The sequence below is a fragment of the Acanthochromis polyacanthus genome, chromosome 13 (genome assembly GCF_021347895.1).
Source record: "Acanthochromis polyacanthus isolate Apoly-LR-REF ecotype Palm Island chromosome 13, KAUST_Apoly_ChrSc, whole genome shotgun sequence".
NCBI lineage: Eukaryota > Metazoa > Chordata > Actinopteri > Pomacentridae > Acanthochromis > Acanthochromis polyacanthus.
In genome coordinates, this window is record NC_067125.1 from 6,873,991 (window position 1) to 6,901,288 (window position 27,298).

The 27,298-nt window shown below is 41.8% G+C and overlaps 3 protein-coding genes across 3 annotated transcripts; 2 read left to right on the forward strand and 1 right to left on the reverse strand.

The window, feature by feature from the left end:
• Nucleotides 1-1,063: 1,063 nt before the first annotated feature.
• Nucleotides 1,064-8,405, forward strand: LOC110965930 (TLC domain containing 3A). The gene is made up of 5 exons (XM_022215131.2): nt 1,064-1,353; nt 3,267-3,350; nt 3,492-3,711; nt 3,796-3,891; nt 7,522-8,405. The coding sequence occupies exons 1-5, from the start codon at nt 1,238-1,240 to the stop codon at nt 7,807-7,809; spliced, it is 804 nt and encodes a 267-aa protein (XP_022070823.1). The 5' UTR covers nt 1,064-1,237; the 3' UTR covers nt 7,810-8,405.
• On the reverse strand, nt 8,053-19,525 carry gemin4 (gem (nuclear organelle) associated protein 4). The gene is made up of 6 exons (XM_022215130.2): nt 19,302-19,525; nt 15,715-17,775; nt 14,191-14,347; nt 13,811-14,081; nt 10,245-10,961; nt 8,053-9,021 (listed from the first exon to the last, which is right to left on the reverse strand). Exons 1-6 carry the CDS (start codon nt 19,312-19,314, stop codon nt 8,800-8,802), a joined length of 3,441 nt encoding a protein of 1,146 aa, XP_022070822.2. The 5' UTR covers nt 19,315-19,525; the 3' UTR covers nt 8,053-8,799.
• A 145-nt stretch (nt 19,526-19,670) lies between these two features.
• On the forward strand, nt 19,671-27,098 carry LOC110965937 (tapasin-related protein-like). Its single transcript, XM_022215137.2, has 8 exons — nt 19,671-20,077; nt 22,132-22,308; nt 23,208-23,483; nt 23,711-24,040; nt 25,081-25,428; nt 25,834-25,923; nt 26,119-26,138; nt 26,253-27,098. Exons 1-8 carry the CDS (start codon nt 20,032-20,034, stop codon nt 26,283-26,285), a joined length of 1,320 nt encoding a protein of 439 aa, XP_022070829.1. The 5' UTR covers nt 19,671-20,031; the 3' UTR covers nt 26,286-27,098.
• The last annotated feature ends 200 nt before the right edge of the window (nt 27,099-27,298 follow it).

The following is a 27,298-nucleotide window of genomic DNA, read 5'->3' on the forward strand; positions in this document are numbered from 1 at the left end:
GCTCAGCAGTGTTCTCTGCTACAGTTACACACTGGAAAAAATGCCCCTCTCAAAACAAAACAAAAAAAAACCTTATTTCAAAGAACTTTTACTTTGAAATAAGTGAAAAAAAATCTATCAATCAAACAAGTCTTGTCTTGGTGAGATTTCTTGAAATAAGATATTATATTTAGAATATTGAGATCTTAAAATTAGCTGGGGAAACTTATTTTAAGCTCTATTTTACCAGGTTGTCAAGATTAGGTGTCTTAACCCTCCTGTTGTCACCAAAAAAATATTGTTTCCTTGTCTAAAAAAAATCCAAAAATTCAGCAAAAATTCCCCAAATTTATAAAAATTTGCAAAATCTTCTGGGGAAAAAATTCCTTAAGTTTCCCTTAAAAGTTTTATTGTTATTACTCCAGGGATAAGTAATGAAAACATATATTTCTGGAACACTTTATGATTATTTTAGCCTTGTGGTGAACTGCAGACCTGTCCGGGGTACCTCGCCTCAGCTGGGATAGACTCCCAAGGACAAATCACACTAAAGCATATTATCAGTGCAAATATAAGCATAAATAGATAAACAATAAACACAACAATCAATAAAATCCTTGTTTGTAAAGGTGCTTATTGCACATTGTGAGGGTATTATTGCACATCTGTCCATTATAATGTGTGTGAGGTTGCGATATTTTGATGTTATGCTGTGTCATAGTACCTCTCCTCCCTGATGTCCAATGCCACTTGTCTGCAGTATTGGACATCCATCTATTAGCAGGTACTGTTAATGGATGGATGGATTATGTTTATTTTTGTTTCTTTCCTCTTAATTATGTCTGTCTGTCTATGTGATCCTACAGCTGGGCTTCAAATTAAAACGGTTCAGAAAACAGTGCTTTGTTGTGACTGCTCCCAGCTCCTGTCATTTCAGGTTATTCCGGGTTCACGTTGTCCTGAATGAACCTCACAATCAATTTGCTGCATTCACCCAGCATGACCAGTCAAAGGTTATTTCAGGTGAAGGCTTCCTATTGGCTGACAGCGCTGCCCATCTGACCAATAGCAGCTCAGTTCAAACTTGACAGGAAGTTAACAAAACATCAGAGGACGGGCTAACAGGCTAACTAGCATCTGTCCAGAAATACGCAGCTGCTTTCTGCCGCCGGGACAATTTTGATTGTTTTATTGCTTTTTAAATTTGTTTTATAAGGCGGTACAGCAGCTTCAGGAAGAGGAGCGGCTCTGCTACATCATGCTTAAGGCCTTGCTGTGCGGAGCTGCGGTGTTTCCAGGGCTTTTCTGCAGCTTCAGGACGATACTAAAACTCAGACAGTGGAGTGAGAAGGACGCAGTGGTAATCAGTGAGAGGTCAGACACCGACCTGTAGTAGGAGACACTTTCACACTGCCTCCTTCATAAATAGAGGTTTGAACTCGTTATGGAGGTGTAATTACAATGTCAGATTAATGAAAAACAACTGGCCGTAAATTCTGCACACCTTTAACTTTAGGTTTCTGCACATTTAAAAAATAGGAATCCTTTCATTCTCTTCCTCTAAACACACAGAGAGGGCAGTAATTAGCTTATTAATACACCTATGAGTTATTTGGTGATATGTGTGACACTACACTAAACTTCTGAGAGGGACAGGTGCTAAAGTAGTATGTATTATAGAGTCATGTAAAAAAATATTAGACCACCCTTGTTTTCTGCTCTTTCTTGTTCATTTTAATGCCTGGTTCAACTAAAGGTACATTTGTTTGGACAAATATGACAACAAAAATAGTTCATAAGAGTTTAATTTCAGACCTGATATCAGACATTTTCCATGATTTTCTTGATAATAACCAAAATACCTTCAATTCTTACATCAATAACTTTGGCATTGTTCTGCCAAAAACAGCTTTTAGGATTCCGTGTTTTCTTTTCTGTCTGTTTTAGTGGCTTGATCCACAAAGGAGTTAGTACTGATTCATAACCATTGTTTCTGATGACTGCAGCCATGCATCTTGGCATGCTCTCCACCAGCTTCTGATCACAGCAGCCCATTCCTGTTGGACTAATTCAAACTAATCTGCTTTGTTTTGGGGGCTTGTGGTTGTCCGTTTTGTGTTTATTTTCCACAGGTTTTCTCAGTTGGATTTAGATCTGGTGATTGAGCCGCCAAGGCATGGTTCCAATGTTCTGGTTCTCCATCCAGGCTTTAACTGACCTTGTTAGAAAATCCAGTCATTGGAGGCAGGAAAGAGTTTTCCAGCTGATGGAAGAAGACTGTTTTCAAGAGTAGTCCTGTACATGACCTGGTTCATTTGCCCTGTTCCACCCAAACTGAAACTACCCCAGATGGTCACTGATCCACCCCCATGTTTTACTGTAGGGGCAGACAGTCTGGTTTGTAGCTTCTCCAGACTTCCACCTAAACAGTAAGTTGGCTAGAGTAGACATCAACTGAAGATTGAATCCATCCCTGAAGAGAACCTTAGTCCAATCATCAACAGTCCAATCCTTGAGATCCCAGCAAAGAGTAACCGGCTTTCCTCTGTCTTTCCTTCATGAAGGGCTTCTTCCTGCCCTGTGTGACTTCAGACCAGCTTCTAGAAGTCAGTTTCCAACTGTCCTTGTCCAACAAGTCCCATTTCTCTGCAGTGTTCACTAATTTTTAAGGTCCCTGGAGGTCTGATGACGATTCCTGACAGGAACAGATGAGTGACGGTCATCTGGTGGGTAGAAAGACGTTTCCTGACCAGCTGGCAGTTTGGTAGAACCCTGTTGGGATTGTTTTTTCTTGGTGTAATGAACGGCTGTCTTGGAGATCTTCAGTTTTTTTCATTACCTGTCTCTCACGCATGATGGCTGCCGTTGTGGCTTCACATAATTCTTTAGTTTTAGGTGTTATGCGAGAGCTGACAGCTTCTGAGTTGGGCTACAGCTTACGGCCTTTACATGTGCGGTGCTGCTGATGACATGAAATGACCTCTTATAGACCCTGGGAATACAATGAAGCTGAAGCAGGTCAAACAGGACATAAAGTATAATGGAACCAGCTGCATTTTTTCTCATGTTCATTATATTCTTCAGGTAATATATCTTTGGTTGTAGCAGGCATTAAACTGAACAAGAAATTGAAGAAAACAAGGGTAGTCTAATACGTTTTTCCATGACTGTATGTGCATTGGTGCTAGCATGTGCCACATAAATATTCATGAACTTACGCCCATGAATAATCTGCAGTCTCCATTTTCCTTGTTTCTGTGACAGCATTGGTCTGACTGTCTCCTCAGGCTGGTCTCCTCCATCCATGCTACTCTGGCTACAGCAGCTGGAATCACAGTCGTGGCTTCCTGCAGGGACGTGATGACTGACAGGTGGGAGAGTTTAATCAACAAAGACTACATTCAGCAACAGTAATGTGGTTAGAATGAGTGCATTGGTCAATGCTTTGAAGCCTTTGACACAGAGCAGTCATGCAGGGTTCCTGTCTGTCTCCTTGCTGTCTCACCATGCAGTCACTGGCTGGTCAACTGGTTTATTTTCTTTGGAGCTCCCTACATGGCCTACGACATCTTTGCCATGTATCTGTGCCACTACCACACCCAGAGGGTCAGAGGCGTCTCCCCGGCAGGCAGCGGTCACTCCCTGCAGTCCGTCAGAGCGTTCCTCATCAAGGACTGGATGCTGGTCCTCCACCACGCTGCCCTGCTGGTCGTTTTCATGCCCGTGGCTCTGGTGAGAACAGGGATGGATGCCTGTCATGATCATAGTGTGTTTACACGTGTGATAAAACTGACAGCGCAGTGTGTCTGGTTTTAGTTCTTAAGAAGAGGGCTGGGGGACTTCTTCATCGGCTGCATGTTCACCACAGAGTTCAGCACTCCTTTCCTGTGTATTGGACAGATTCTCATCCAGGTAAACCTCTGACACATTTTGCTTGAATGTATAAGAATGAAGAATGCTACTGTTCCCATCCATCTCTATCTATAATGTCTGATTGTACTACAGTTGAAGAGGCTCAGTTCTATCTAAATCAGGCTGAAATGCTCATGTTGACAGTAGCTGTCTTGAAGATCAACCTCTCTGTTTTTTTCCCACTTTATTCCTGTCAACATAGTCCTTCAAATCATGTCATTACTTGTGTCAAAACAACCTGAAATGTGTGATTCAAGGACAGATTCCACTCCAGAAACATAAAATCCTACAGGCCTTCAGTTTAACACTAGAACAACCAAGAGTGGATCAGTTGGTACATATCACTATTGAACCCAGAGAAGGGTTATTTGACCCTAATCAGCATATCTTTTGTGAGCATTGAGGTCCTTATTAGTCATTCGCATTCACACTAGCAAAAGCAGGGTTTTTTGGCTATAAAGCAAACCCAGAAAGTGGTCAGAAGACCCCGATACCAAACTGACGACTCTGGATAGCTACAATCAGCATCTGTCTGAATATTTGCAAATGTGGCTGCAGGGCTACCTTGGCTTTGTCAAACAATAGAGCAATCAAGCAGATGACCTTTTTACATATTCCTGTGGGGTCACTGCCTGTGTGTGGAACGGTGCTGTTTACAGATCTGCAGGTTGCCTACCCCTGCTCTATATCCAGGATACAGTGTAACTAAATATTCAGACAGAGAAATTGAGACAGTTGTTCTTTTGTAATGTTTTCATGTCAGACACTTCTTCTCAATAAATCCTCAGCAAAAAAGAAAAAAACCCGAGTTTTGATATCTAACCAACTTATTTTTATATTTTTTGTCATTTTTAAAATATGACAAAGTAAGAAATTTAAACTTCTTGACTAATCCAATTTATTATTTGGTTTATTAGAGACTCATCAACAATTAAACTACAACTAAACAACAATTTTAATCAACAATTAAAATAACTTTCTCCACTAAAACTAATAAACATGAGGTCAAATAGAACGAAAAGTTTTAAATCCTAGAGTCCCATGATGACAAGAATAAAGTTTCTCAACAAAAACTAAATCTGCTGGTGGATTCCATTAAAGTCCTAATAATTGATACTAAAGGTTTGTGTTTGCTAAAAATCTCAAAGTAAAGATATCAAGTTGAACATCTGGATGGAGGTTAATAAAAGTTGACCTCCCTTCATTTTTCTGGAGCGACTCCATGGATTTTAGGGATGCTGGTTAAAGACCTGCTCTTCGAGTTGTCTTTCTTCTAGTCGCTGTAAAAAGTCACTCCATCCTCACCAGCTTCAACACCTCTTCATGACAACTTGTTCTGCCTCCGACCTGGTGGAAACTCCAGAAACTCGGGAAACCCGTCGAGACTCAGATTTTCGAAAAACTCGTCGGGCGGGGGAAGGTGTGGTGGGCGGTGGGGGAGGAGAGGGGGGCAGTGGGGGGGTAGAGGGGGGAGGCTGCCACCCACCTCCCCGCCTACTCTCCGCCCTGACTCCACCCAGACTCTGCCTTGGCTCCACCCATGTGATCACTTTATTAGGAACAGAAACTATGATGTTAAAGGGACGACGAGTTTATTTATTTTTATCTGATCTGTAGCTCAGTGAGTTAAGGATATGCCTATAAAGCTGCAGGTTGCTGGTTCAAGACCAGATCCTTCTTAAATTTTTTGAAAATCCTGACAAAGAAAAAGACTGGTGGCAGGTCTTGAACCCGCTACCTCCCACTTGGTAGTCTCTCTTCTTACCCCCTGAGCTACTCACTCAGATACTAATTCTTCTTTTTTTTGCGCCTTTATCATCGATTTTTTTTGCCGTTTTTGAGTTTTTTTTAACTCGAGTCTCGACTCGACCGTTTTTTCAGGAGGTTGGACTTCAGCCTTTGTGCTGGAGGGTTGAACCCTCAGGTCCAAGACTTTCCAAAGCCTCCAGACCTCCTGAGTCCTCAGGACCTGAGCTTTCACACAGTCTGAGAACTGAAATTTTCTAAGTCCCACAGCAGATGTCTGTCAGTTTGAACCTTTAGACAGTCTGAGGGGTCAAATCTTTGAAGTTTCACAGTAAACAGTGAAGTTTGTGGAGATCAGAAGGTAGCATTAGTTTGATCGATGCCTTCAACTACTAGTAGACTTTATCTGGAAAGCAGTTTTCTGAAATGAGTTCTTAGTAAATCTGTCCACAGTCAAACCAAGAACATAGAAAGAGGAAATGTTTGAAGAAACAACTTGATGTTTTCATTTCAGACTAGAAAACACTTTAAGACCTTTATCTGTTTTTGCTCTTTTTGATCGTTTTATCGTCTCTTCTGTTTAATTTGATCTTCTAAAGTCTAACTGGTGTCTTTTCAAATGTTTTGTCTTTAGTTTGATTCTTCTTAAATGTTTAGTTTTGCTCTTTTCTCACCTTTTATTCTTTTCTAATATCTAATTTGATTTTGAAATGTTTTGTCTTTTTAATGTTTGTTGTTTTTTCAAATGTTTTATCAGTTTGTTTGAAAAATTTCCCTTTCCTTTTAATTTTCTTTTTAAATGCTTCATTGCATTTTCTGTTTAATTACTATTTAAAGTTTGTCTTTAAAATGCAATTTTTTAATTAAACATTTAATTCTTTAACTGTTTTGTCTTTTTAAAGGTTTAATAATCTAATATGTTTTGTATTTTTAAAAAATGTTTAATATTCTTCGTTTAATTGTATTTTTAAGTGTTTAAAATATTTCAACTTTAATGTTTAATGTTTTTGTCTAAAAAATTTTTAATTTAAGTTTTTGTCTTTTTTATTGACTAAACTTTTCAGGAAGTAGATGAAGAATAATTAAACCTGCAAAAACTGTAAAAATGAAAGAACCAGGGCTTTGTTTATAGTACGATCTACGTAGTTTGTAGCAATAGGAGGCTGCACTGAGTGACTGTTTGAATGTCGCAAGAAATTAAAGCGTTCAACGGGTGCCTGAATCCTTGCTGGTCTGAGTCCAATCATGTCCACCAGGTGGCGCTGCGACAGAGTATTTGGGCTTATGGATGTGATGAGGGCTGGTCTTTGATCACACATGTGAAGTTTCAGGCTGATTGGAGCATGTGCAGGCAAGTTTTACATCACTTCCTGTGTCATGGTGAATTGACGAAATTCTGCCAGCCGTCATTTCCACACCTTCAGACTTTTGCGGAACATTTTGATAACTTTTGATCGTCCACACCTGCTGTACATCCTGGCCAAATTTCAGCTGTCTGGGTTACCCTGTTTGAGTTTATAGCTTTTGAAAAAGTGCAAAAATAAGTCCAGAATTGTCCAAAACACGACACATAATTCAAAATGGCCGACTTCCTGTTGTGTTTTGGGTATGGTTGTCAATTATATTTTTGTGCGTCTTGATGAGTTACATAGGTATACCAAATTTAATTATGATTCCTTGCACCCAGACACCAGTAAAGCTTTGTCTCAGGGACGTTTCACACCTTTCTGAGGACAGATTTTAGTCAAATGAAGTTTACCTTGATTCATGTCTGCATCTTATTTTGTGAAGTTAGATAAACTAAAACATGCCCCGTCTTCTTCCACGTTCTCTCATCCGTCTCTTCTTTGCCCCGTGTCCTCCTTCACCTCTCCTGACATCCAGCTGGGCCTCGACAACACAAAGCTGCTCAAAGTCAACGGCATCATTCTCCTCCTGAGTTTCTTCACGTGTCGGATCCTGCTCTTCCCCTTCATGTACTGGATGTACGGCCGGCAGTTTGGGATTCCTCTGCACAGAGTTCCCTTTCATCTGCCTCTTCAGTGCAACCTGGGCAACCTGGCGATCCTGTCCCCTCAGATCTACTGGTTCATCCTGCTGCTGAGGAAAGCCAACAGACTGTACCTGAGACAGAGGAGACGGGGGGACGAAGACAAGCCCAAGACCAAATGAAGAGCTCAGCTGTTGGCAACAAAAAACACGAAACAGACACCAATGACATGATCAGGCATTAGTGCCGCTGTTAGATGATGGGGGGAGATTTTTAGATAAGAGTTTTAATGTTTTAGGAGTCAAGCCATAAGTTAAGAGGAAAACAGTTTGTATTTTGAGAATAAAGCAATAATATATTTTCAAATTAAAGAAATATCTTAGAGAAAAGCATTAATATAACCATATTTCATAAAGGAAAATTAGTCTCATCAGCCTTTTTATTTATTACAATTTTTAGTAACATTTCCCCCAAAATATACTTACATTTGAATTTTTACTTAAACTTTACTCAGATTGTCAGATTTTTTTTACTAATTGCTCTAATACATGTTGATCAGTGAAGTGTCAGCAGTTGAGTGTTTGTTGTGTACTGTGATTGTGTGGATTTATCTGTGATTTATGAGTTTTATTAGTTGCAGTGTGAATGTTTCCTCTTAGCCGTTACGATGACACAACTGTCTGAAATTATGTGTCACAGTTTGAACAAATCTTAAGCGCAGAGACTATTTTTGTACAAATTAAAGTCTTGTTTTTGATGAATAAAGTTCTAAAATGAAGTACTGATTGTGATGCAGTGCTGCTGAAGTGTCTGATGATGGTGAGCAGCAGATACACAGGGTTCATGTCCCGGGTGTACAGTAGATAAATCTGGAATTAAATTGCAAATGTATCCTCTAGTACACATTAGCATACCATCTGAGCCTCCACATCCTTTTAGTGGAAATGAACATTACCGAGGCAGCACGAGAAGACATTTGCTCTGAAATACTGGATTTTTATTCACTTCCATTCTGAACCCGTCGTTTTGTAATAACTTTGTAAATTAGCCGAGTACACTGTGCGGCATTAGCAACTATAATTGCCCTCGTTTCCTCACCAAACGTGCTCAGAATTTTAAGCATTTCAGAACTTAATCTCAAGTGTAAAAGACCCCAAAAGTCACAGAGGGTGTCAGGCTGCTGATGACACGAGCTGAGCGATCTTCTGCTGCAGCACAGCCTTCATCTCCTGGTTCTCCAGGTTGTCTGTGATGGTAGAGAAGAAGTGGCGGATGTTGTCGCTCTCCAGTGGGCTGCAGCTGTCCGGGAAAGCAGTCATGATGGCCTCGTAGTGACTGAGGATCTCCAGACTGGACAGGAAAAGAGGCTCACACTGACCTCCAGGCATCATCACCTGGGAGGGAGAGAGGTCACCACTGACACTTTAACTGTGATTTAGGAAAATACATGCACCTCTGCTTTTTTTAAAGACCAGTGTAGAGATAAAACTCAATCAAAAGGCATCTGTGAGCAGTGGAACAGATTTTCCTCTAAACATTTTACAGGAACATTGTGACATCAAAATATTACATCAAATACACAACTTTAAATGTGTGGTTTTGTTAATGAGAATCTAGAATTCTCACTGACCACTGAATTTATCTTAACAACAGGGCTTCAAATAGCGGTTGTTACTCCATCAAGGAACGCAGTGGAGTTATGAGATGATCGGTGTGTCTGTTATGGAATGTGTACTTTTACTTAAGGAGAAAATCGAACATAGTTAGTAAAAAGTTATTACTTTGCCAAAGAACGCGGTGGAGTTATGTGACGATTGGCGTCCGTCTGTCTGTCTGTTCACAACGTTGCTCAAAAACGGACCAACGAATTCAGATGAAATTTTCAGTGAAGGTCAGAAATGACACAAGGACCAAGTGATTAGATTTTGGCATTGATGCAGCTTATAGTCTGGATCCACTGATTTGTTAAAGATTTCTGTATGATTGTGAAATAGCGGCACAGCATCACTGTAACCATGACAACAAGTGAACACTACATCAGCTGCCTGCTGATGATCACATGATTGTGATCCTACTACAAATCCACTGCTGAGGACTTATCAGGACTTATCCGTGAGAGATGATACAAGGAACAACTGATTGAATTGTGGGGGTGTTTCTGAGTCCCATCAATTCCTACCACCCACTACACGTTTAGGTCACGTGATTCAGTATCCGTACATAACGTGCACATGCAGAACACGCGCCTGTGCTCAGTGCAAGGTCATTTTATTTGTGGGTACATCTATATTAAATAGTCACGTTGTATGTTGCCGTGAGTTCTGATCATCAGTAACTAGTAAATGCTGCATTTCTACAAAAATCCTGCATTTCTGACAATGCCATATGGGGGAATCAACAGGCTCGGTGGAGTACTGGGCTCTCTTCGTACTTTTCTTGTTTTCATTGCTAATTAATTTACAGATTGTTTGTTGTTAGAAAATGTTGGAATATGTCAATCAGTGTTTCCCAAAGCCTCAGAGTTCAGTTTACTGTCACAGAGGAAGAACAAGACCAGAAAACCTTCACATTTAAGGAGCTAAATCAGACATTTTGCCCTCTGCTGAACTATTCCTACCTGGACATGCTGAACGTGGCAGAAGAGCTGGCTGAGAACAAACAGAACTTCCTGGCTGGGGGCTGTCTTCTTCTCCTCCATGTGGGACTCTTGTGATATTACAGGAGAGTCTTCTGTTAGATGGTCTTCAGACACGATAGAAGCTTTGACTGGAGTGAGAGAGGGATTTGAGCCTCTAGACGCTGGTCTTCTAGGAGACACTGAAGCAGAGACGGCTGAGGCACCAGATGAAGGCAGAGGCAGCTTGGCTCTCACCGAGTTGATCACGTCCCTCACAGCGTGGGAGTATAACCTGCCAACGTGGGCCCAGCCATCCACAGACAGCCAGTGGGAGCAGCTGGACCCACAGAGCAGCTGAAGGACTCGGAGCAGGAGGACAGACAGGCGGAGCTCATCTGAAAACCTCCTCAGGTCCAGGAGGGGCAGGTAGTCCACGTACTCCAGAGAGAAGGGGACGTGGAGGCGAGAGGAGGAGATGAGCTCCTTCAGGGCTTTCAGCAGTCTGCTCCACTGGGAGACAGAGCACCAGGGCAGAGTCTGGGTCAGAGCCACCAGCAGGCCTTTGCTGAACATGCTGACGTGGTCGGGCTTGTGCTGGTCCAGAGAGAGACGGGACAGCATGGTGGACTGCAGGGAGTCAGATATGCAGCAGCACTCCATCCAGGCCAGCAGACCCGTTCCTGGACCGTATGAGAGCAGATCCAAACCAGACCACTCCTACAGAGAGGACACAAAGAGAGACATCGCTACAGAAGCAGAAACCATCCAATCTGAACTTACCACGCTAATGATACAACTTCAGGAAAACCACTGTCAAATGTCCCTTTTTGTACGATGACTAACAACTACTGTCTGCAATCCCGTTTAATTTCATTTCTGAAGTTTATCACAATGTATTGTGTCCCATTAAGGATTATATCGCTGCACATCTACAATAAACACTGCATAGAACTCAAAGAATATCAGGTAGTTTACTTCAGAATTCCAGGGCTGAGTTTGTGAAGGGATGAATACAAAAGGACAGGTGGCATATTTCTACATGAATTCTCATATTTTTGGCAGTGAACAACAATAAATCTATGTATTATATATCTGTCTGCTTCTACAAATATGTATAGGTTAATTTGCAGGCAGAAATGCCCCCAGAATGCCAAACAAAGTCTACTATATTCCTCTGACAGGAGCTGTGGAGCAGTAACTGGGGACAGATGCAGCCACCAAGCAGAGATGCATGTGTTTTTATTTTACCTATTAATCTGCCAGTTAGCCTGCTCAGTGGCATAGTGGTTAGCACTTTCGCCTGGCAGCAAGAAGATCCCCGGTTTGAATCCTGGGGTGGGCCTGGGATCTTTCTGCATGGAGTTTGCATGTTCTCCCTGTGCATGCGTGGGTTTTCTCCGGGCACTCCGGCTTCCTCCCACAGTCCAAAAATATCCATCCCCTATACACCGCTTTATCCTCATTAGGGTCGCGGGGGTGCTGGAGCCTATCCCAGCTGACTCGGGCGAAGGCAGGGGACACCCAGGACAGGTCGCCAGTCTGTCACAGGGCTACATATACAGACGAACAATCACACTCGCATTCACACCTACGGACAATTTAGAGTACTCAATTAACCTCTGCATGTTTTTGGACTGTGGGAGGAAGCCGGAGTGCCCGCAGAAAACCCACGCATGCTCAGGGAGAACATGCAAACTCCATGCAGAAAGATCCCAGGCCCAGACCGGGATTCGAACCAGGGATCTTCTTGCTGCAAGGCGAAAGTGCTAACCACTACTCCACTGAGCAGCCACCAGTCCAAAAATATGCTGAGGTTAATTGACTACTCTAAATTGCCCGTAGGTGTGAATGCGAGTGTGATTGTTTGTCTGTATATGTAGCCCTGTGAAAGACTGGCGACCTGTCCTGGGTGTCCCCTGCCTTCGCCCAAGTGAGCTGGGATAGACTCCCGCGACCCTAGTGAGGATAAAGCGGTGTATAGAGGATGGTTGAATCTGCCAGTTATTGTTTCTCCATGAGTTAAGTTTTAAAAATCTAATAATAAAGTTGAAAAAATGCCACTCACAGTCTTAGAGAGCCAACAGTGACATCCTCACTTTGTTCCGTTTGACCAACAGTTCAGTTTCCTGTCATACATGAACAACTACAGCAGCAAATCCTCGGATTTATGAGAAGAATATTTGGATTATTGCTTAAAAATACCTGAAAAATGATTTAATTTTCAAACCATTTCCATCAACGACCTGAACATTGTGTAACGTCACATTTCATTTGTTAAACCACTAGTTGTGGGTGAATGCAGCTACACGCCCAGTGATGGGCTGTGGACACTGATCAGGAATGCAAAATATGGGTTTGATTAAATACAAAGCTCATGGCTTCACTACTAATATAATGTTTCTCACTATTAAGCTTCTGTGATAGACTGGTGACCTGTCCAGGTGTCTCCTGCCTTCACCTTAAGTCAGCTGGGACAGACTCCAGCCCCCCCCACGACCCTAGTGAGGATTAAACAGTGTGTAGATGATGGGTGGACTATTAAGGTTTAGTAGAGAAAAATTCAACTAAACTGAACAGTTTAAAGTGACATTTTCTACAAGTGACTTCTCTAAAAGTAACTAAAGTGAAGCCAGTTTCAGACATGAGAAGCAGAACGGTGCAGCTTCATCTGTGTCTTAAAGTAGCAGGATTCAGTCCTTCAGACATTGGTCGGCTTTATGTTAGCGCTCCTTACAGCGTCATTCAGACAAAGACTGAGCACAACATCAAATGATGTATAATGCAAAATAACGCAATTAAATCTGCTGTGTAACACATCATTTCACAGCAGCTGACCTGTCTGAAGTGAAGAGAAGCAGTGGGACTTTCTGTTAGATCCTTATTGACCGTCTCCATGTGGAGGATCATTTCGTAATTAATGAGGTTACTGCTATCGTTCACGTGCATAAATACACCCAGTTCTCTCTCTGGAGATGCTCATATGAATCCAGCAGCTGTCTGATGAAACCTGGATTTCATTCAGTATTAGTGAGTCTCACTGATCCGACCTGCTCCGTCTTCATCACAGTAGACTTACATTTATATGGACAGTTTGTAAGAGATGTGAAATGTCAACGTCAATGAGAAAGATGCTTTGTGATTTTCTGGGTTTCTTTTCCTCTTTGTGAGGTTTTGGACCAATATTAGTGGTAAAATGAGAAAAAAATATTTTCCTTAATTGGTTCAAACACAGTATTTTGTTAGTGCGTGTCTATCCAGTAGTTCTGACATGTACCATGTTAAAAGTGATACAGAATGTGATCAGGTCTGACACTGATTTCCTCCAGGACTTCTTTATAGAAAAGTAAGCAGGGTCCTCATTCAGACATTTTCAGATCCCATCAGACTAACAGAAGGGATGCGTGTCTGAAAGGCCCTACAGTCAGTGGACAAACTGCCATTTAGATAACACATCTGCTTTTGTTGCCTTCCTTTGCTGCTGAGGTGAATTATTCAACCACTGTGGTTGATGCAACACCTCAGCATTTGTTCTGTAAATAGGTTTAAATCACTTCAAGAGTTCCTACCTCTTCAGGTAGATCACACACAGCCAGCAGGGACGACGGCACCTCATTTTTAAAGTGTTGCCGCCACACAGGCTTCAGGTGGAACCGAACGGTCCAGTCCAGCTCCTCCATCTTGCTGTAGAGCCAGAACAGAGCTCTGGACCAGCTGCTGGGGTCTGCTGCCACCTCTGCACCCACCACCTGCCCCAGTGAGGTCAGCACCGTCACCAGCAGGTCTTTGGTGTCCATGGAAAAAAGATGGACAGCGCCCTCTGGTGGCTGCTCCCAGCATCTAGCAGAGATCAAATGAATTTATGTTACAGTGGTCAATTTACTGTACTGGACTCTGTATGGGAGGAAAACTAAGGATAGCAGCACAAATAGACACTCTTCATCCAAACCTGAGAGTCTGGTGGTGCAGCTGGGCCAGTACGTAGAGGAGGGAGAAAGGAGAGCAGTCCAGCACCCAGTGAGGAGAAGAGGCTGGACCCTGGACCTCCACAGACAAAGCAGTGTGGAGAAGCTGCAGACTAAGCTCTGGATCAACAGAGCAGTGACCTGGAGGGAAATACAGAAGAGAGAGTCAAAAAAAATCACTGCTGTGACAGGGGGGAGGACATTGGAATTTGTGTATATTTCACTACATTCATCTGACAGCTTAAGACTACTAATTAAAAAGAAATCTAATCAACTCAGTAAATTACCTCAAGGGAAAAAAGGCATTTGGGCGGTTCCTACAAACTCTTGCTATCTGCATTCTCTCATCATTTTCTGGTGTGTAGGAGGTGTTTTTATGCATGTTGATCTATCGTCTTGAGCACAACCTGCTCTGGAAGGGTTAGGTGTTCAGTGTACGTTACCATGGTGATATAAAAACCACCGTTGTAATCTGTAATGTAGCTTTACGTTTGTGTTTTCCTGCTATTTCACTCCCTGTTAGAAATGTCATTTCCATTTTCTATGGTTCGTGTTTTTTCCCCTGGAAGATATGGGTTTGTACAATGTCTGGAGGTAAACCAGAGACACATGACCGACCGATTTGTAAATGCCACGTTCTATCTTATTATGCTTCTTCTATCTTATCAGTCAAAAGTTTGTATTAGAAATGTCATTATTTTTGACAGAAGGGCAGCTTTATTCAGTGAAGATAACATTAAATGAATGATAAATCCAGTCTAGACATTGTTAATGTGGTAAATGACTACTCTAGGTGGAAACGGCTGATCTTTAATGGAATATCTCCATAGGGGTACAGAGGAACATTTCCAGCAACCATCACTCCTGTGTTCTAATGCTACATTGTGTTAGCTAATGGTGTTGAAAGGCTCATTGATGACTAGAAAACCTTGTGTAATTGTCTGGCTGAGCCTAGACTTTTGAACAGTAGTGTACGTCCAGCCACCAGATATCAGAGCAGTGTTGGCAAAATGACTCTTCTTCTGGGACATCGTTCATTGGATTCGAATCACTTCAAAGTATTCATTTGACATTATTCAACAACTCATGCAGCAGCACTTCCTGCACATACATTGGATGGTGTATGTCAGTCCTGAGGCATGGGCCTCTTTGTTAAGTCATGACAGACTAGCCTGAGTGTCTTGTTCATCCACTTAGCCACTCCTTTATCTCTGGCAGCTTTTAACTCCTAGTTTAGCTTATAGCTCCAGGTTACATAGCTCAGTGGCTCTCACTGGCCATAGTAAAAGAAAAAAATGAACATTCAAGTCATATGTCCAATGAGACAGAGGCAGAATGAAAATAACTCCTGTGTGCAGGGAAATGACTGTACACCTTTGGCATCATATTGGTTTAAATAAAGTATCATTTGTCGTTGGATGACTGCAGATGATTTTTAAACCCACACTAAGCGTGCCACATCAGTGAAGTGATGCTACAGCGTGACCAACCTACAGAAGGATACTGACCCATAGCAGAGAGGTTCGGCAGGACGAAGGCATTCACGACCTCCTGAGGAAGCAGGAAGCTTTGCATCTCTTCTTCTCCCTCACCTGCAGCGACAGGCATCATCAGCAGACCCAGAAACTTGAGCAACTGTTCTTTTTCACTGGCTGTCAGAGACTTGGCCCTGATCATGTCCTGTAAACACCGGCAGAGGAGACTGCTACCACTCACAGCATCCCTTCTTTCAGCTGTACTTTCCTCTCCAGCCTGTATTTCTTCCTCATTCTTTTGAGCTTCATCTTCTCTCCCTCTCTGACCTCCCAGTCCAGGCAGCTGCTGCAGGATCTTAGCCATCAGAGAGAACGCTCCTTTATTGAAAACAGCTGAATGACAGCAGGACCTCAGAGCGGCCTCTGGGTTTTGAAAAGCCACTCTGGCTACTAAAGAGGCGGCTGTGTTTAGATTGCCCTGCGACGCTGCTGCCGAGGCTCCGGCCCCTCCTTGGATGATGCAGTTGAAGGCCATGTTGAGCTCCTGTTCGAAGCCTTCAGTCACAGCGGAGGGCACAGAGCAGCCAAAGAACCCCCTGCTGGACAACCCCAGCTGGGCAGCCAATGCTCTGTTCTTGTCTTCTAATGACAGCGCAGAGAAAATATCCGCAGTGATTTTCATCAGCTTCCTGCACTGGCTCACGTTCGAGCTCCCGCTGTGGAGCTTCCTCAGGAGGGTGGAGGAGAGGCTGGTGAGCGTGCCGTGCTGCCGGAAGGCCGCTTGGTTCTTTTCCAGACAGTCCAGCCAGCGCTCATCACAAGCCGCCCATGACGCCTCACTGGCAAACAACGCTGCAAAGTTCTCGTAGTCTTCCAGGCGGTGTGTGATGATGGTGGTGGTGACCTTCAGGCTCACTTCAGCGCTGCTCTCCATGTCAGGGAGAGCCAGTGACTGCAGCAAACCCCTGAGTGTTTTCTTCACAGTCTCTTGATCATCATTTTCCCCCACAGCTGCTGGTGTTTGGTCCAGAGCTGTCAGGAGTCTCTGAACACTTTGCTCTAGTTGGAATGCAGTGTGATTAGGATTAGAGGTGTCCTGAACTGTCAGAAGCCCTCTGCTTTGCCAAAACTGTGCAAGTTCTGTTATAATCTTCAAGGCTTCACTCAGCTGCATCCTGCTGGGCTGAAACTGAGAGGGTGTATGAGAAGCATGGAAGTCTCTCAAAGTCTCACGGATTAGTTCAGGGCTCAGTTCCTCATTGTTCTTTTCTCTGATGCTGATGATTTTACACAGGATGTGCATCTTCTCTTTGATTGGAACTACAACTTTCTGGTCTATGAGGAAAGCTGTGTAGAGAGCAGTGAGGGAAACGGACAGGGACTGAAAGCACAGATCTGCTGAGGATACGTGATCTTTCATGTCTTTGAGTGCATGAATCAGAACGTGCAGAACATCAGCGTTTGATGCTGGTAGATCTGGTGTGTCCAGCTTCAACCTCTTAGCAGCCTGAGGGGACAAACTGGCAGCCTTTGAGGACAGTCGAGCACACTGGCTGGCAAACATCATCTCCATGTTGTCCTCTCCTGCTTTCTGATCATCTCTGCCTTTCCATAGTTCCCACCACACCTTCAGGAAAAGCTGGACATCGTCTTCCCTGGTGGGATTGCTCATCATATGTTCAGTCAGCTTTTCCAGGTCTGAGCACATCTGAGGTTGAGGAAGACACAGGAGAAAACTGGCAAAAATATGAGCAGCTGATGTTGACTTGACTAGTTCCAGCAGGATGACACGGCTGACCTCAGGGAGGCTGGTCTGCAGGGAGAACAAAGGGTTCTCCCTCCATGTCACCTCAACATCCTCCTCTGCCTCTCTGGACAGCAGCTTCAGCCACACAACACAAACTACCGTCTTTTTCCAGCTCACAGCTGTCGGGTTGGGACGACCGCTAAGTTGATCCTGTCCACAGATTTCTCTGACGGCCTCCAGGATCGGCTGTCCCACCCGACTCCACTCATCCTTCTGAACTGAGGCCAGGGATGAGGGGAGGCACAGCTTGTCAGAAAGGAGGAAAGCCCCCTGAAGAAGTGCTGAATCTGAAGGCAAAGAGAGCAGACGTCAAGCTAAACAAAGAACACACAGAAATAAACAGGCAGGGAAAAGCCTGTCAGCTGTCTTATTCTGATACCTTGTTACCTCCTACAGATGAGAGGACGGGAAATTTAAAGGATTCAACTAATCATTAATGTTCCTTACTGGTTGTTGATTAAACCTCTAAAAAACGAATCTCTGTGTATCTGAGTGATGTTGAGAAATTTCTGTTCATTAAAATAATCTGTCCCTGTCTTAAAATGGCTTAGATGAACTCTACATGGTTGTTGTCTCCTCCCACCCCTCTGCTAGTTGTTTAAGCTCGAGCACACCAGCTCACCGACTACTTTGCTCAAACACTGTTTTAGGATTTATTTTTTTAAAGGAAATGCTAGCTGAACACTGAAACTCATATCCCATATGAGTATTACAATATTGATATTAACCATTTAATGTGGAATTAATGCATGGATCGTGTGCCAAGAGACATGAACATATCTGTGCACCAACAAACGGAGTACTAAGTCTAAACCATGATTTATCCCCACCTTTAGCCAATCACATTTTAATATCTGAATGATATGCTCTATAACCGATCACATTTCACTGTACTGTATAAAATGTTGTCATATCAGACTTTATCCCTTTTTGGGAGCCTGCCTCAAACAGAAAAGGTCCTTGGACAAGATTATTTTGAGACACTGATATTAGAAAATAAACAGTTTAACTCTTTGATGCACAACATGGGTAAAAAGTGACCCATATTCAATGGAAAATGGTTATCTCTTGACTCATGTTGTGTATCAAAGGGCTAATTGGAGAGAAGTAGTTTGACACTCAGCAACTGTAAAAGTAGCCCACACTACACAATGGCAAGCTGTCATATTAGAGTAATTAAACCATACAAGTCTGAACAGGAAACAGACTCTGAGGAGGAATAATCATGTTGACAATGATGTCTAATATCCTTGTTTATATTTGGAAACTAGACTGTAGTTAACATTATTACAGATAGGTTTAATAAATATAAAAAATATCCTCTAAACATAAATGAATGAGTAATTTTCTTGTATTTCATCACATTTCAGTCACAATGTAGGAGCAGCAACCCCTTTTTGTTAACTTGAAAAAGCACTGGGTGAGTTCACCTGTTCTTTTAAATCCGTTTCAACCAGTAAAACTACTGGACAGGCTGTAATGTGGGGCACAGAGCAGGTACAATAAGGCAGACACACGGGGTTGGATTTCCCCTGCATCACTTTGTGGCATAACATAGGATATAACATGTCCCACTACGTTGTCGGAATTCTTCAATTAGCAAAGGACTAATTAACACAGCTGATTCTGTGTTTGGTTACTCTCAAAATCTTCCTGGAGCTTCGTATCGAAACTTCGAGAAATGTTATTTGTTAGCAAATGTAACATAAGCTGGGAGTCAGTCAGTTTGAAAAAAGAAAAAGATTTTGAATTACGTGTACTGACATGCTGTCCATAAAATAGAGATTAGAAGTGTTCAAAAAGTGGTCGTTACCTTTGTTCATCATCAGTCTCAGCTGTTTAAAGGAGCTAAATGCAGGTAAACTCGCTGTTCTGCTAATTTCAGTCGGTTTTTTATTTCTCCTCCATAAAGTGCAGCTCCGTGTGTCGTTCAGAAGACTCTGTTTAGTTCTCTACTGCAGCAACTCCTCACACTTTACCGCCATAAGGCTGACAGTCTCTATGAACTGCTCCTCTCGTGTCGTCATGTCAACAAGCTGAAGCACTTCCGCTGCGTCACTGACAGAGAAGAACTGCTGCTGTTCACAGCGCCTCCTCAAGACACCACCAGTACTGCATCCTGCTGGACGCTGATCAGTCTGATCCATAGATATGAAGTTTCTCTCTTCATATCTATGGTCCGATCGATTAGATGAAAAGTGTCTCTGGAGCTGCAGTCAGGGAACACATGCCAGATTCCAGACTTAATGTGTACCATCGTTAGTTGCCTTTGAATCAGTAACCGAACAGTAATCAGGACGCAGACACGCCGTATCGTCGTCAAAATGTGGCAGTTGCGCAACATGTTTCACACACTTTGACGTATTTTGTCATATTTTGTTGTGATCTTGTATCATGGACTACATTTGTCTGGCATCTGCTCATCACGTGATGTGAGCTGAAAGCAAAGCAAATTTATGTTCAACTAAAATGAAAGTGAAAGTATCCTGAGTGACTCGTTCTGCGACACGAAGAACCAAGGCTCGGTTCACTAATGAATAGTCATGGCTTTAATCTTAAAGATACTTATTTACTTCTATCTGTCTGCAGGTAAGTTATTTCTAAAACTTTGGTAGCGATTGTGGCGTTTTTGGAGTCTGTGTGGTCAGTAAGTAGAAACTCATAGAGATACTATCAGGGGTGAAAGAAGTACGTACCAAAGTAAAAGTACCAGTACAGCAACGTTAAAATACTCCATTGGAGGTAAATGCTGCTTGAGCAAAAGCAGACAGCAGCAAAATGTTGCTAAAAATGTAAGTACTGCTTTGGTCCTACTGACTGACGCAGTTGTATGCAAAATTATTCAACCCCATTGACATTTTCGGCATTCTGTCAAAATGAGGAACATGACAATTACAGGCGACTAAATCATATAAGAGGTGAACAGTTAGTTTATTGAAATATAATAATATTCAAGAGCTTGGAAATCTTCTTGTACCCATTTCCTTTCTTGTGAGAAACAACGATATCCTCTCTAAACTTCAGGGACATTTCTCTGGTCTGAACCATGTTGCTTGCAAGAGGTGTATGGGGAGTGCTGACACAAAGTGTCCCCATTTTACAGACATGAGTATTACTCAATGTTTAGCATGTGTCACCATTGTATTCACCTCATAATGCATACATGGAGGTGTAGCGCATTTGAGTTGTCCTGCAATTATCTGTATTTAACTAGCCTTGTGTATAGGGGGTTGAATAATTTTGCAACCTGCTTAAATCTTGATTTTTGCTTTTGTATCATTTTTCAATAAACTAACTGTTCAACTCTTATATGATTTAATCACCTGCAGTTGTAATGTTGCTCATTTTGCCAGGAATTCAAAAATGTCAGGAGGGTTGAATAATTTTGCACGCAACTGTACTGGACAGTAGGTAGTTCTGAGTTCTCAGATGAGGAACAAGTCTGTTTTCAGCTTCTAGACTTTTTCTCTAATCTTTGATTCTTGCAGATACACGAGATCACTTAAAGCAATTAGACCTTTTAACAACACAAAGAAATCTGAACTCCCCACTGCTTTTTTTAGGAAGCCACAACTTTTGAAAACGACTGCTTTAATAAAATCAAATCAAATCAAATCAAACTTTATTTCTAGAGCACTTTTCATACAGTTTAAAAATGCAACACAAAGTGCTGTACAACATTTAAAAACATTAAAAACAAGCAAACCCATCCCTCCCTCCATATATACATATATGCACACAACTGCACAAACACACGCACATACACGCCCACACACACACATACGCATGTGCACACAGACGCACACACACGCACACACACTCTCACCACTTACTGTAGGGAGACATGGCATGGCACTGATGATTGTGGAAAACACCTCCATTGGGGCCGTCCACACTGGGTGGAGTCGCAGGCCATAACCACCGGGGGTGCTGGCACCCAGATCCCCCGATCTCGACAGACAGAGGGACCCCCACACCGAGGTGGGGAGCACCCCAATCAGCCGGGGTAAAAGCGACCCATGGACAGCACCTCAAGCAGCAGACCTGACACACCACCAGTGTGGAGGACCCCCCTGAGGAAACACTGGAGTTAAAAACTAAAAAATTTAAACTATAACATAGGATAAAAGACCTGTAAGATAAGTAAAGGTTTGGAAATTAAAAGAGTACAAATACATAAAGCAATAAATAGAGAATGATTAGAGCATAAGAAAGGATTAAAGGTTAATTAAAAGCCTGATTAAAAAGATAAGTCTTTAAACGTCTTTTAAAAACATCGACAGTCTCTGCAGTCCTGAGGTTCTCCGGCAGGCTGTTCCACAGGGTCGTAGTTGCTAAATGCCGCCTCACCATGGGTTTTTGTCCTGGCTTGTGGTAATATTTCACAATGTATTCATTTGAAAAGTGTTTCATTTGATCCCTTCTGTAAAATCTTCATCTTTAAACAAAACACAGTAACCTAAGCTGTCAGATAAATGTTAGAACAGATAAATATAACATGCATTTTCCCTCTTTGATGGAGTGGACTGGAAATGTAAAGCACAATTACCTCAAAAATTTACTTGGTTGCTTTCCATCACTGATAACTACTATACAATTTACTCCACTAAATGATCATATTGATGTGTGTGTCTGTCATTCAGGTGTGCAGAGCGTCCATCAGATAACATGGCTACCCTGCCATTTCGTTGATGAAAATGTGACTCTGAATAATAAGAGTCATGTTGTCACTCAGACACTCCACAGAGTGGCCACGCTGCAGTTTGGTGAAACAGGAAACTCTCCTGTTAATCGAGGAGCTGTCACCTTCCTGGTCACAGGTAAACTACTGCAGCCGACAGACAGAGAACACTGAAAACAATGTCTTCATTTGTATTTTATTCTATTGTAGGATTGTTGAGCATGTTCATTTTTTGAGTTAGCAGAAAGGCAACTTCTCTCAGTTAAAGTTGGTTATTCTGCAACAAATAGCTTGATATCGAGGACCATCACTGTTCAGAGGACTATAGTTAACAAAGGTGTTAATCTGAAGGCATCTTCCCAGTAATGGATGAAATTCACAGTGAACAGAGTGTATTTATGAAAATGTGCAAAAATCTCATTGGTCAAAAACTGTTAGAGAAGGGCTGTGGTTGAGATTAGGCTCTCTCTCATTGGTGGATAGCCTTGTCCATAGCTTCTCACCATACGATCCTCCAATCCGTCAGTTCCAGGTACAAAGAGAGAATCCCTCCTTATTATGAATGATGTGTGTGTTTGTGTGTTTAGGTCTTCATGATTAACCATGGTCTATTATCACAGTCATGTGCATTAGCTATAGTCTACTTCTGCAGTCATGTGGTATCATTACTTTAATTAGAGTGACTGCATGTCTCCGGTCTCATGTATTTTATCAGTTTTAGGTTCTTACCATGATGTTATTATGTCTTAGAGTGGTCCAGAGTATTCAGTAAGTGTGTGTGAGCGTGCAGTAAGCATGTATGGGTGTATGTGTGTCTGCAGTGCATGTTCCTGTGTCTGATATGTCTTGAGTGTCAGTGAAAGTGGTTTGCCCTCTGTCTGACTTGTTACCATTCATCTTTATTGCTGTTCAGTCAGACCCTCTCATTCAGTCACAGATCAACACAACTCTTTTATTTAGCACATAATGCAATCTATAAATCAGTATGAAGCCAGCAGTATGTTTAATAGAAATAATAAAAATACTCAATCTTAACAGGATCCAAGCTGGACCTGCGGAGGTACATGGAGGGGGTGGGGGCAGAACAGGTGGAGTGTGAGCTGCGTCGGTACAGTACAGAAGGAATCCATGTCCGCTGGCCTGTCCAGGGGGCTCAGGGCTACAACCGCTGGTTCAAATGCACCCTCAAACACATTAAAGGACTTTTCACCATCACCGGCTTCCTCAGGCACCCATCGGACCAACCTCCACCAGGAGAGCACGACTACCTCCACTGGCCGACTATCGCAGATGGAGAGACACTTACTACGACAGGTAAACTCAACACAGCGTCCTCAGTTAGACTGGAACAAAGAAAAAGTGTTTTTTATGGTTATGTGTTATGGTTATGGGACACTGAAAAACATTGAAATCTCACTCAAAAACTCTGACTCTAACTTCAAAGTTAGCATTGGTCCTACACATCTGCTGAACCTGTCTTCATGAGTAAGAACTAAATGTGTGTTTGTGTCTCACTGTCTTTGTAACACCTGTTTCCACAGTTGCCATGGTTGTTAAAACACAGTCTCCTTCAGTGAAAGCAGCCCTGAAGTCCCAACAAAAGCTCCACTGTCAGTTTGCCATCGACCACAAAGCACCAAAGTTCACTGTGGAGTGGCACCGACTGCTTTATGGAAAAATGGTTAAACTGTTCAGCCATAACAGCAGCTCAGGACGGACTGATGGGATTGGTGTTAGACTGAAGGATCTAGCAGATGGAGATGCCTCCTACAACCTCCACTCCGCAGAGATGAGCAGTGAAGGCAAATACATTTGTTCAGTGTCAGTGGCTCCAGTTTTGGTAGATCTAGACGTAAATCTGGACATTGAAGGTGAGAAAATGAACATTTTACTTTTTCAAGTAGGAGGTCAGAAATTTCTGTTGTCTGAGTTGAGTCAAAAGCTTCAGAGGTAAAAGGAGACTTTTTCTGGATACTTCTATAAAGAGAGACATCAGAACATCTGCTTCTCTTCTAGGTCTGGGTGCAGGACACACCATCCTTCATGTAACGCTTTAGTTTAATGTTGTAGCCACTAGTTTTAATATTTCAACCTTGTTTCTAAAAAAAAATCAGATTTTGTTTGTCATGTTGACATGGCAGATGGGTCTAAATATTAAAAGACCCATCAAACTTGTAGTGAATCAAGCTGTAAATTGTATTTTTAGTTTTCTCAACAGCATAATCTTTAGCTTGTCTGCTGTTAGCGACTCACAGAATTAGACAATTTGTGCCAAAATTTACCAAAAACATTCCAATACAGGCTTGTACTTTTGCTTTTATTGAACAACCAGATATTTTGTAGTGTGGGTGAGTATTATAGAAGTAAATAAAATTTGTAGATGTTTTCATGTGATCATTTGACTGTGATCATTGTCTTGATGTGTAGTTAGTGTGGACATTGGTACAAACCCTTATCTTGTATCAGTTTATCAGCTTACATTTGCAAAATATAGAAAGTCTGATGAAAAAAAGCTGGTTGCTTTTAAGATAAGATAATATAAACTAAGATAAGACTAGCTTTTTGATCCCACAGTGGGACCATTACAGCAGCTCAAAAAACAGGGGTATAAGAGCAGTATAGAATATATTAAAAACACAGTGAGAACATTATGAACACAAGATGAAATTTTGAAGAACATTATATACAGGATGAAGACGTTGGAACAGTTATTGCACATAAATCACAGGAAAGTGTGGAAAAAGTATTGCAATAAATGAGGTTGTTATGCATGCCTTGAGTTCTGAATGAGAATTTACAATTTTGGCATGTATTAAATCAAGAATGTACTGCTTTTTAAATAGCAGCCCAGTGTTTCTCATCAATATTTACTGTCACAGTTTCATTTCTTTTATCCTCCTCCTCTCCTCAGAGCGTCCCAGAGTTTTCCTCAACGTTGAACCCACTCTGTCCATGCAGGAGGGGAAAGCCCAGAAGATAGTTTGTGAGGCAGAGGGCTACTACCCTCTGGATGTGCACGTAGTTTGGTACAAGCAGAGAATAGTGATATCAAATCAGACGGTCAACACTCCTCTGCCCAAAATGCTGGCAGTCTTCAGGCAGAACGGCCACAAACTCAACAAGGACCACACCTACTCAGTCTCATCTTTCTTCTACCTTGAGGCTTCGCTCAGTGACTCAGGGAAGGAGTTTACATGTGGCGTCTTCCATCAGTCTCTGAGAGAGCCCATCAAAATTAGCTTCATCCTGAATGTTGAAGGTCAGAGGAGAATACAGTTCCTGCTTTCCAGATCACATACTGTTTATTTTTTACTTGAAGCAAGTCCTGTTTAACATAGTATGCACGTAATCATGCTTTAAACTAATGATGCTTTAAGCTGTCATCTGTCTGTGCACTCTTTGTGGTTTATACATGTGATTTTATACATTTATGCCACAAACCTGCACAGAGGATTGTGGGTCAAAATAGCTGGAAAAACATGCTGGTTTGTAGACTGCAAAATCTGATGTAGTAACACATCCTGGGATATTTGACCCACTACATTTGACGTACTATGTATTGGGGTAATACTCAGTCTTTTTGTGTCAAACAACGCATTATGGAAGTAAAATACTGGCAGCAGATGTACATATGTAATATGTGTTGTCTGTTTCCTGTGTTCAGAGCCAATCAGCTGGTTGTTTAACATCATTCTCAGCCTCACTGGGATCACACTGATTGTCTTTCTGTATAAGACGCGCTACCGTCGTTCAGGTGAGTTTGTATGAGGTGACCCTCATAAAAACAGGCTGCTAGCTAACTATAACCAACATCTTCCATTATGGTCCTTGGAGACAGATGTGTTTAGATGACAGTGAGATAAAAACGTGTGGGATCCTGTGTTATTTTTACTGTGACAAGTGAGGTGTTGATGTCCAAGAGAGTAATGATCATTTATTTCCCCCACAGGAAGAAGACAGACATCACAGGTAAAGTTATGTAAAAAAAATGTTTTTTCATTAATCACTCATCTTGAAAAACTAGTATTTAATCTCTGCTTGTTTACATCTGCATGTGTGTTTCTGTGTGTCTGTCCTGAACAGAAGAGACCATTTGGAGGAGTCTCTGTGGTCTGAGAAGAACATCACGGTGAAGGCGACTGTCTCCATCACTCCTCTCCTCATTCATTGCTATCTCAGGTGCTGCAGGTGTTTGACTTAAAAAAATTTTTGGTGAAATTGGGTTCTTGGGTTCCTGTGTAACTGAAGATTTGTTTGTATGTTGCACTGATTTTATTTAATTGTATGCATTGCAGTAGCTTGATGTTGAAGTATAGTAATTGTATCTGTGACAAAGGCAATCATTTACAAAACTGGTGTTAGTGGAACACTTGCAGTGTTTTGTTTTGTTGTTTTTTTTTACCACCAGTAGTGCCATGGTGCAGTGGTTTAGCTGTATCTGCACACAGGAAACATGACACTCATTCTGATCTACAGGTGGTAGATCAGGAACTGATCAGAGAATCAAAGCAGTTCTCCAAAATAACTGCTGGGTACTAAACATGAGTGTCAAAACTGGAGGAATGAAAATGTTTATAAAGATTAGCTTTGATGGTTTTTACTAGTTCTAATATTTAAACAAGGATGTTAGACCTTACAGCCACACAGGATGTGTTTTGGTCAGAAATCCTGAATGTAACTTTATTTATTTACAAGAAAACTTCACACGTCACCTTTGATGAAATTTTGCTGAATACATATAAAATGTTACAAAATCTGCTCAGTTATTGTCAAACAATATAAAAAGAAAAGGTAGAAAGAAGGTGTAACTTCTCAGAAATGAAAGTAATTGTACTAATAACCGGATTGATTAATACAGTTATTTTATTTTCGCGTGTTTTTCCGACTGTTTTTGTAAATAATAAAAGGATTCTTGGGATAAGAAAACAATCCGTGTATGGTTCGTTCATTCGTTTTTCCGTTTCAAAATAAAATGTAAAAAAACGATGAACCGCGTTGTTTTTTTGTTTTTCAGTTTCTAAAACCTAAATGTAGAAATGTGTTATTTAACTAATGGAAAAATGACGATGTTGGATTTTTGCTCTAGCTTTTTTACCTGAAATACAAAATACGGCTGTTGTTTTAGTTTG

Excerpts from the sequence above, each read along its gene's own strand:
- LOC110965930 (XM_022215131.2), top strand. The coding sequence starts at position 1,238 with ATGCTTAAGGCCTTGCTGTGCGGAGCTGCGGTGTTTCCAGGGCTTTTC. Across the intron at positions 3,712-3,795 it reads TTTTCATGCCCGTGGCTCTG|TTCTTAAGAAGAGGGCTGGG; the intron begins GTGAGAACAGGG and ends GTCTGGTTTTAG. Across the intron at positions 3,892-7,521 it reads TTGGACAGATTCTCATCCAG|CTGGGCCTCGACAACACAAA; the intron begins GTAAACCTCTGA and ends CCTGACATCCAG.
- gemin4 (XM_022215130.2), bottom strand. Across the intron at positions 14,082-14,190 it reads CTGCACCACCAGACTCTCAG|ATGCTGGGAGCAGCCACCAG; the intron begins GTTTGGATGAAG and ends GATCTCTGCTAG. Across the intron at positions 9,022-10,244 it reads GCCACGTTCAGCATGTCCAG|GTGATGATGCCTGGAGGTCA; the intron begins GTAGGAATAGTT and ends TCTCCCTCCCAG.
- LOC110965937 (XM_022215137.2), top strand. The coding sequence starts at position 20,032 with ATGGCTTTAATCTTAAAGATACTTATTTACTTCTATCTGTCTGCAG. Across the intron at positions 20,078-22,131 it reads TTACTTCTATCTGTCTGCAG|GTGTGCAGAGCGTCCATCAG; the intron begins GTAAGTTATTTC and ends TCTGTCATTCAG. Across the intron at positions 24,041-25,080 it reads CGTAAATCTGGACATTGAAG|AGCGTCCCAGAGTTTTCCTC; the intron begins GTGAGAAAATGA and ends TCCTCTCCTCAG.